At 34.1% G+C, this 10,347-nt stretch overlaps 1 protein-coding gene and 1 long non-coding RNA gene across 2 annotated transcripts; both read left to right on the top strand.

Moving 5' to 3' along the window:
- The first annotated feature begins 694 nt into the window (after nt 1–694).
- On the top strand, nt 695–1,092 carry LOC109054043. Its single transcript, XR_006157898.1, has 2 exons — nt 695–954; nt 1,044–1,092. It is a non-coding gene; the product is annotated as an uncharacterized LOC109054043 (long non-coding RNA).
- A 5,073-nt stretch (nt 1,093–6,165) lies between these two features.
- On the top strand, nt 6,166–9,215 carry LOC122141546 (intestinal-type alkaline phosphatase-like). Its single transcript, XM_042749256.1, has 4 exons — nt 6,166–6,334; nt 6,420–6,611; nt 7,180–7,296; nt 8,697–9,215. The coding sequence occupies exons 1-4, from the start codon at nt 6,250–6,252 to the stop codon at nt 8,960–8,962; spliced, it is 660 nt and encodes a 219-aa protein (XP_042605190.1). The 5' UTR covers nt 6,166–6,249; the 3' UTR covers nt 8,963–9,215.
- Nucleotides 9,216–10,347: the final 1,132 nt, after the last annotated feature.

The raw sequence follows: 10,347 nt of genomic DNA, 5'->3' as shown, positions 1-10,347 counted from the left end.
GATAATCAGTCCATTTATACTGTACTGTTCAAAAAAGGCCAGTCAGTATCTGGTGTGACCACCATTTGCCTCACGCAGTGCAACACATCTCCTTCACATACAGTTGATCAGGTTGTTGATTGTGGCCTGTGGAATGTTGGTCCACTCCTCTTCAATGGCTGTGTGAAGTTGCTGGATATTGGCAGGAACTGGAACACGCTGTCATATACAATGATCCAGAGCATCCCAAACATGCTCAATGGTTGACATGTCCGGTGAGTATGCTGGCCATGCAAGAACTGGGATGTTTTCAGCTTCAAGGAATTGTGTACAGTTCCTTGCAACATGGGGCCGTGCATTATCATGCTGCAACATGAGGTGATGGTTGTGGATGAATGGCACAACAATGGGCCTCAGGATCTCGTCATGGTATCTCTGTGCAAAACTGCACATTTTACAGTGGCCTTTTATTGTGGCCAGCCTAAGGCACACCTGCGCAATAATCATGCTGTCTAATCAGCATCTTGATATGCCACACCTGTGAGGTGGATGGATTATCTCAGCAAAGGAGAAGTGCTCACTAACACAGATTTAGACAAATTTGTGAACAATATTTGAGAGAAATAGGCCTTTTGTGTACATAGAAAAAGTCTTAGATCTTTGAGTTCAGCTCATGAAAAATGGGGGAAAAAAGAAAAGTGTTGCATTTATAATTTTGTTCAGTGTATGTCCATATCACATCATATGGTCATGAATTATCAGTATGTGATCAAAAGTTAATGTTTCAAAAGAGGGAATGGGAACTACAAATGACCTTTGGTCTGAAAGAAGACTATAAACAGGAGGGCATCAAATAGTTTGACAGAGCTGTCCGTGCTGCTGCAGTCGCTCAAACCATGGCCACACAACAGATCCTTCTGATTATTGGAATATTTGTTTTAGCAGGATTTGATGGATGTTTCTCCGTTATTCCTGGTAAGTGCTATTCCCCAGTTTGAAATTATTCCTTTTCTCTCCAAACAAACAGAATGAAACAATGTTTCTTTTCTGAAATCAATTTGAAGAGGAGGAGCAGAACCCAAACTTTTGGTATGTTAAGGGTAAAGAGGCTCTTCATACATCCCTCTCCATGAAGCCCAACCTGCACCGTGCTAAAAATCTCATTCTCTTCCTCGGAGATGGTGAGTTAAATGTTTTTGCATTGTTCTGTTTAATAATCTAGTATGTATTGCACAATTCTAGCCACAAATTAGCCTTCTAGACATTTCTAGATTTTGGGAATTTGTCAACATTTATTTGCCATTACAATAAATCTTAAATAAATACAACTGCTGAACTTTTGAGTTGCAGTTCTGCAGTGTAAAGATCAGTTCACATCAAGAACGATAACAATAAAGATAAATATAGTGATAACTGTATTGGCATCCACACTCACAGACAATAATGTTTGTGCATGCTGCAGTTATGTCATCTGTGACTTTAAATACTCAATCTCTTTAAAATCAGGTGGATTCTGATTGGGTGTCAGTGTTTTCATAGTTTATCACCTGGAATAAAAATCATTCTGAGAGTGTTTTTAACCATTGTTTTTATTGTTAACTAAAGCTAAAACTATTAACAATTTCATAACATAAATGAAACTGAAACAAAAATAAAATAATAAGATCAAATAAAATTAATTTATTTACACACACACAAAACAAAAATAAAAAACAGATACAACAATAACACACACTGACACACTGTTATTGCATATTATGCTAGTGACCAAAGTCCTAACAGACATATCACAAAGTCTTATATAAATGACAGTTGACATTGCACAGTTTGCCTTGTCTTTTACCCAAAATCTCACTAAGGTCACATGGGAAAGTTTTACATATAGCAGTCATAAAGGACAGAAAAAAAAGAAGAAAAAAAAACCTGCACAGTGGCTTTGAGAAAACATAATCATAACTTCAACATCAATAAATCATAATTACACATATACATATATAATTATGAAATTTAAAAAAAATAAAAAAAATAAAAAAAAAAAAAAAAAAAAAAAATATCCCCTCACAATCAGAATTAGTAAAATGTAAATTGCAACTTGTGAGTATAAATCTCACAATTCTGAGAATAGAAGTTGGAATTGTAAGAAAAAAAGTCTGTATAGTGAGACAAAAAGTCGCAATTCTCCTTTTTAATTTTTATTCAGTGGTTGGAGGTTTGTTAGGGGCTAACATGCTTCCCGCACAGATGTCTGGTGTACTTGTGTGCCTGTAAAGGTTAGGCAAACGTGTTCTTTTTGCATGGGACTGAATAAGGCATGGGAGGAATCAAGCACTGTGACCGCAGCAAGAATTATGAAGGACACAGATGGAAGGGAAGACAGGAGAGGAGAGCGTCCTAGCTTCATGGATAGAAAACTCACCATCTAGATCTATCCATAACAAATTGAATAAAACCCAATACCCATAATAAAACCATAATTGATTAATAGATCCGGATACTCTTAATAATACTGGTGTTTGTTTTCATCCCTGTGTAGACCTACAACGTCGATAAGCAGATGCCTGACAGCGCAGCAACAGCCACTGCATATCTCTGCGGTGTGAAGTCAAACTATGGCACTCTGGGTCTCAGTGCAGCTGCACGCCGCAAAGACTGCAGCTCCGCTAAAGGCAATGAGGTCAAATCAATTCTGCATCAGGCAAAGATGGCAGGTAATGGCAAACATCTACTTAACTCTGAACATCTGAGTGAAAAATCATTGCATTAACCCATTAATGCAATGATTTTCAGAGCTATCTCATAGTTAACCATATGAACATATTGTGCAATTCTTTTGAAATTTGAAATGAATTTTGCATGTAAAGTAGATGATTTAAAAACTGCAGAATTAGGGACTGGGGGATACATATGGAATACACATGTATTTAAGGGGAAAAAATAAAACTTGTGATTTTATATCTTACAATTGCGATTTCATATCTTATAATTTCAACTTCAATTCTGTAACTCTTACAATAATGACTTTATTTCTTCATACAACAACAACATAAATTTATAATCCTATTCTATACTATTACTAATTATAACTTATAAGAACTTCAATGCCTTTCAACTTCAAACTCTAACCATCACCAACTCTGCGACTTTATCATAACTTCAACTTTATTTCACAGAATCTGAACCTTATATGATGTAGAGATTGTAATGCTGTTTTTGTTTTTATTTGTAACTCGTACTGTTGTAAATATTTAAAACGCACACGAGGAAGGTGGATAATCTTAGTACACAAATTATATTACAATTGCGACTTCATTTAAACTTTTTCCTTATTGGTGCATTCTCACAAACACAAACCACCTCAATATCACAACTACAACTATAATAATTATAACAATTACAACTATAAGATTTCAACTATATTTCTTATAATTCTTACAATTGTGACTATACACCACTGATAAAATATCTCACAACTGCAACATTATTTCTTTAACTTTGTTTCACGCAATCTGAACCTTACACTTTAAAATTTCATCCTACTCAACATCAACCTAAAAAATATAACACAACCTCAACATCACATCACTGATAAAATATCTCACAACTGCAACATTATTTCTTGTAATTGAGGGGTTTTATATCATTTTCCTTATTGACGCATTCCCACAAACCTCTATTATCTATTTATTCAACAACAACTTTATTTCTATATGATACATTGTGACTTTATATCTCAATTGCGACTTATTTACCTCACAATTTCGACTTCTTTTGTCTTTTTTTAAATATCTCATAATTTCAACTTTATTTCTTAAAACAGTGACTTTACTGTATCTCACAATTTCTCCTTTATATTTCAAAATTTTAACTTTATATAATTTACCTTTATCAGCGAGTTTCTTTTGTAATATAAGATCAACGTTAGTTTCTCCTAAAAACGTCTATATGAACTAGAGACGCATACTTACAAACAGTTGAACGAGCAGGCTAGCGTTTGAACACCAATTTTAGCTTCACCCCTTTGTACTTTCACTGGTATCTTTTAATGGTTGAAGGATGAGTTGAGGCTGATCTTATCTGTGACAACGCCACACTGTTGAAGTAAATATAACTTAATTAACTCACAAAAAATAACTATAACTTACTTAATATTCTCATAGTAATTAATTTTCAGGGAGTTTTTGATGATTTTGTCAGGGAAGTCTGTTGCGCATAGTAGAGCGACGGCACGTGGTCCAGCATTCTCACCTGCCGCCAGTTACTGCCCACACCACCCTGAAAGAGGCGGGGGGATACCGCGATAAATGATCTGTCCTCTGAAGCCAGTCAACAGGTGGATGCAAGAGGAACTTGCATACCACTCGATGTTCCATAATACTCGAGATTGATATCGTAAGTTCGGCCGAAGTGGTATGCCCTCCCTAGAACATCTGGCACGACCCTATATGCTCTTCTCTAAACCAGCGCGGACAAAGCGTTCCTGGGGGAATCCCTCTTTGTAGTTGGATTGTAGGTTTATTACTTGGAGTAGCTGGCGGAAGGCAGTACAAAACAGTTTCCCAAGGAAACGGTTGATCCTGAATACACATACACTGTACAGCCAACAGACACAAAAAAACACCTTGTTGATGTGTGGTTAAAAATCAAAAACGAAAATCAAACGTCATCAGTAATTCGCCCTTATGAAGAAAAAATAAATTAATTAATTATAGAACACAAAAGAAGATGTTTAGAAGAATGTCCTGGTTGCTCTTTTCCATACATTGTAATGACGAATTTTTGGTAGAAATTCAAGTCAATATTTGTGCATATGTTTGCGAATCTCATCTATGCATGTCCATATTGAATAAATAAATTCTTTAAAAAAAAACAAGGATAAGTAAATTATGAAAAAAAAACACTGGACGAACTACACCTAACAACAAACAAAAAAACAAACAACCAAATTATTATGTAACATATAAATTAAAATATTTATTTTTAATAACAAAAAAACAAATATTTTTATTCCTCCAAAGAGGAAAAAACCAACAAATTTATGGAAAAAAACTCCTCCTCCACCTGTTATGTTGATCTACATCCTACAGTATAAAATTTATGTAACTGGTACATCCTCCCACACCTGGATTATAATTGCAGCTCTTCTACATCCTAAGCAGTATAAAGTAATTTATGTAACTGCACGGGCTGTCTCAACCTTGGAATTGACCTGACACAATGTCTACCCAATCAAATATTTTATTATATTTTATATGTATCATAATAATGGCAATAGAATTTTAGACTCGTCCACGTCTAGAATCACACTTTTAAAATAAGGCTACCTCATATAAGACTCAAGGATTTGAAAACTCACGTAAATACTGTCCAATGTGAAGCAGAGTTAGTTATAGTCTCGCGCAGGCACAGCATGCAGCATTGGCTTCGTTTGTGTGAAAACAAGGCGGAAGGCAGTGAAAGGTTTCACAGAGGGAAATATATGAATTAAAATATGAATGTACCTCTGAATTGAACCATCTGTCTTCAGAAACATTTCTGTTTCTGTTTTGTTCACGGGAAATAACTCTATTTCTGCTGCTCCATAAGCGCCACCTGCTGTCTGACAGGCGATATACATCCTCATTCAGCCCATCTGGCGTTTTTGTTCAAACCAATGCAAAAATAAGACCAAAACTTTTTGCACTGTTATAAATTTTAATCAGTTGGTTGATGAAAAGCTAATGTGCACTCTAAAAATCGAAACAATTTGTATCTAAGGTATCTAGAGTCATTAACAGAGCGGCTAAAAAATTATAATCATTCATCATTTTGACTCAAATCTCTTTTCTTAAAAGTGGTTTTAAGTCTGAAATGTGAAGTATCATTTTAAAACTTTGTTAGTACATGCTAGTATATAACATGTCATGTTGTATTCATTTTTTCATGTAATATCTGACCATTGTTGGTAATGTAATGTAATGTAATTAATGTTTCTACTGTTGTTGCAATTTTTACAAACCTAACTTTTTATTTATTTATTTGACAAAGAATGTTAAAATAGGGGTCCCCTGGAAAAAAGGGTTGCAAACCACTGGTCTATGTCATAAAAACAAGTTATTTTCGATAGTTACTTAACCTCATTTCTTGGTAAACTGGTAATAAAATATAAAAAATATACATATAGCCTATTTCACATGTTAAGTCAATTATTCTCAGTGTGGTTTGTTTTTATTGTGGCGCTCAGGGCTTTTTGAGCCAAAGGACACCAGGTACGAGCTGGAACGCGATCCTTCAATGGACCCATCGTTGACTGAGATGGTGGAAAAAGCCATCAAGATTCTTCGCAAAAACTCGAAAGGATTCTACCTCTTTGTGGAAGATAAGTTGATATCATGTCTTGTTTCCATTGCGTACCCCTTAAGATGTGTTGAGCATACTCATACCTGTGTGTTTATTTCCTGTACGTGGGAGAATAGATCACGGCCATCATGCAGGGAAGGCCAAGTACGCTTTGACGGAGGCTGTGGAATTTGACAGAGCCATTGCGCGGGCGGCTGAGCTGACGAGTGAACTCGACACCTTGTCCGTGGTCACTGCTGACCATTCCCATGTGTTCTCCTTCGGAGGCCACTCTTACAGGGGCAATTCTGTGCTAGGTGCACAAACACCAAATTCATCCATGAGCTGCTGAAAACCAAACTTACTTCTATGTCCACACCTTTTGAAACTACTGTACATAGCCTGAAGTGATATTTAACCAAAAAGGACAGTTCTGTCATCATTTACTCAACTTTTTGGCATTTCAAACTTGTAAGACTTTCTTTTGTGGATTTTGAATCCCACCGACTTTCACTGTATGGGCAAAAACTGTTGAAACATTCTTCAAAATATTTTCTTTTGTGTTCTACAGAAGAAAGAAAGCCATACTGGTTTGGAATAACATGATGGAGAGTAAATGATGACATATATATATATATATATATATATCTATATATATATATATATATATAGATATATAGTATATATATATATATATATATATATGTACACACACACACACACACACATATATATATAGAAAATGGGGTTTTGAATAATCCATCATAACCTCCAAAATAGCTTCAAAATATTAGAAACATTATAAATATTTCTCATTAAGAACAAATTTAAAAATTTAATGATATTATGGGATTAAGAATGACTCATTTACCCTTTTGTCTTAAGGCGTTTCTTATTCAAAAGCTGAGGATGGCAAGAGCTTTACTAATGCACTTTACGGGAACGGTCCAGGATACCAGATTGTGAATGGAACTCGTCCTGACATGAATGAAACGATCTCAAGTAAGTTTTATGAGTTTAATTGTTATTCCCTCAGGTGCAGAAGAGCATTTTTAAGGGCCTGGCACAAGCTCAATGTTTTGGCAATGCAGACGCCCCATCTTGTGGTCATGCGTGTTACTGCAAGAAAATGAACCAAAACTCTTTTCTTTTACATTAATAGTATAATTCACCAATAAATAAATACATAAAAATAAAAATTCTTCCATCAAACTCTGTCTCTCTCTTCAATGGAACACAAAAGGAGAAATTTAGCATAATCTCCAAACTGAACTCTTCCATAATAATCCATACAATGAAATAAAGTAATATATAAATATTATATAAAAAAGCAGTAAGTTTAAGTACTAAAATTACTAAAACTAAAATAAAATAAAAAAAGATAATATAATTGACAAAAGCACAGTTAAAAATTAAAATGGAAACATAAAAATAACAGCCATTTCAAAATATCAATAAATAATATAGTACCACACATAAACGCAATCCATATTTTGAGTATTTTTGTACTGAAAAGTTATTTACTGAAATAACAGCATCGTAGCTCTCACTGAAGGTTTTAAAGTGCATTTGAACATGAATAAGATTGACTACTTAAAAGGATACTCCACCCCAAAGTGAAAATTTTGTCATTAATCACTTACCCCCATATCGTTCCAAACCCGTAAAAGCTCTGTTCATCTTCAGAACACAATTTAATATATCTCGGATGAAAACCGGGAGACCTGTGACTGTCCCATAGACTGCCAAGTAAATAACAGTGTCAAGGTCCAGAAAAGGTATGAAAGTCGTCATCAGAATACTCCATCTGTCATCAGACGTGCAATCTGGGTTATATGAAGCAACGGGAACACTTTTTATAAGCGAAGAAAACAAAAATAACAAATTTATTCAACAATTCTTTTGTCAACAGTCTCCTCTGTGTCTCTTCATATCACCGTATGCTGTGTGTGCTCTTGTGTATCATCCACGCCACAAGGATGCGCTGTTTCTACGTGTATTTCGCTTTGATTTGAAAGAAAACAGCGCATCCTTGTGGCCCACTGTTATTTATTTGGCAGTCTATGGGACAGTCACAAGCCTCCCGGTTTTCATCCAAAATAACTTAAATTGTGTTCTGAAGACGAACAAAGCTTTTACGGGTTTAATGGGGGTAAGTGATTAATGACAAAATTTGCACTTTGGGGTGGAGTATCCCTTTAAATCTTTTCATATCATATGATGTCTGGATAATTAGAATATAGGCAATCAGTGGTACTTTTATGGTGCTTTTTTAATTTTGAAAGTCCTTATATATCTTTAAACCTCATACTGGTCAAGTTTTATTTTATTTTATGGTGAATTAATAAATAACTGTATAATATAATTTATAGTAATGTATTTGTTTATTTATTTATTTCCAGCCAGTGATGACTATCTTCAGCAGGCTGCTGTACCTCTAGATTCAGAAACTCATGGTTCTGAGGATGTTGCTATTTTTGCCAAAGGCCCGATGGCCCACCTCTTCCACGGAGTGCAAGAGCAAAGCTACATTGCTCATGCTATGGCTTACGCTGCCTGTATTGAGCCCTACACCAACTGCCAGCTAGAAAACTATGCCATTTGCACGAAGTTCAGCCTCGTGGTTCTGATGCTGAGCTTGCTCTCCTCACTCACCACCCTAATGTAATGTGTCTAAAGCGGGGTGAGGTGCACTTTAAACAGCTTTTTTGTAAATTTAAATCACAATACATTTGAAGGTTTTTCGCATTCAACTGCAACATTTAAACAACTGATGGGCAAGTTGCATGTAAGTTCAGCACTGGATCTGTGTTCACAATTAATGTTGGTTGAGATATAATTTAGATCCTCTGTGAGGACATGAATAAGTGTTGGACAAATGTTGATTAATGCATGCCAATAAAATCTGACAAATCCTAGAATATGTACTTGCATTTACATTGTACTCACATTTCTTTAGTGACCCTAAAAATACTGAATAAATGGCAATTTATGTAATAAAATAACCCTCTGTATAGATTAAATGTATGCATCTTATATACTTAATAATATACTTATAACTTATAATATGCCACCTTTGAAAAAAGAATCTGGCAGAAAAAAAAACAAATAAGAAAAAAAGAAATATATATATATATATATTATTTATGAGTTTTGAAATGGCAAGAGAGGCTATTTTTGTACCTGAGATTTAATATCCTTCCCTCACTTCCTTCCAAAAGCATTTTTTCCAACTAGATTTTAAAAATCTGTTATCTATTAACTGAAATAAAGCTGAAATAAATTCAAATATAAATTTAATATGAAAAACAAACTGAAAAACAAGTTTAAGTACTAAAAGTACTAAAGCTAAAACTGAAATAAAATCCAATAGAATTAAAATAAAATAAAATGTGTATATATATATATATATATATATATATATATATATGTGTGTGTGTGTGTATATATATCTATTATATATAGATATATATATAGATATATATATAATGTGTGGTATATATATATATATATATATATATATATATATATATATCTATATATATATATATATATATATATGTGTGTGTAAACATTAATTTACTGGTGTATCCTGAGAAAACTGTGACCCCTGGTGGTGATCTAGACCTCCAGCTTGGGAACGTTTCTGAATCAAACCAAATGATCCTGTATCCTCAGACTGTTTCAGGTAGTCTACATGCCTTACAGCATCAGGGGTATCTGATGAGCAAATGTATTCACAACTGTTTACTGTGAAATGCTGTCAGTGCGGCTGAAATGGCGCTGTGTCGGGGTCTGTGCAACCCTCTCTGAAAGCCCTCAGCCCACGTTTCCACTAACTTAAGAGGTGAACAATGACATAACTTATGGAATGCCAAGTCTGCCGAAATAAAAAATAAATAAATACATAAATAAATATACAAATAAATGTAAAAAAGAAAAAAATAATAAATATATATATAAATAAATATACATAGAAAAGCAAAAAAAACCGAAAAATAAATAATTATTTATACATTTATTTCCTTATTTATGTATATATTTATTTTTTTC

Source organism: Cyprinus carpio, chromosome B22 (assembly GCF_018340385.1).
Source record: "Cyprinus carpio isolate SPL01 chromosome B22, ASM1834038v1, whole genome shotgun sequence".
Taxonomy (NCBI): Eukaryota; Metazoa; Chordata; class Actinopteri; order Cypriniformes; family Cyprinidae; genus Cyprinus; species Cyprinus carpio.
This window is presented reverse-complemented; position numbering and strand designations above follow the sequence as displayed.

What these genes read in the sequence shown, in the direction of transcription:
- LOC122141546 (XM_042749256.1), top strand. Translation starts at nt 6,250, where the DNA reads ATGGACCCATCGTTGACTGAGATGGTGGAAAAAGCCATCAAGATTCTT. An exon ending in CAGGGGCAATTCTGTGCTAG is followed by an intron (nt 6,612 to 7,179) that starts GTGCACAAACAC and finishes TTTTGTCTTAAG; the next exon opens with GCGTTTCTTATTCAAAAGCT. An exon ending in CATGAATGAAACGATCTCAA is followed by an intron (nt 7,297 to 8,696) that starts GTAAGTTTTATG and finishes ATTTATTTCCAG; the next exon opens with CCAGTGATGACTATCTTCAG.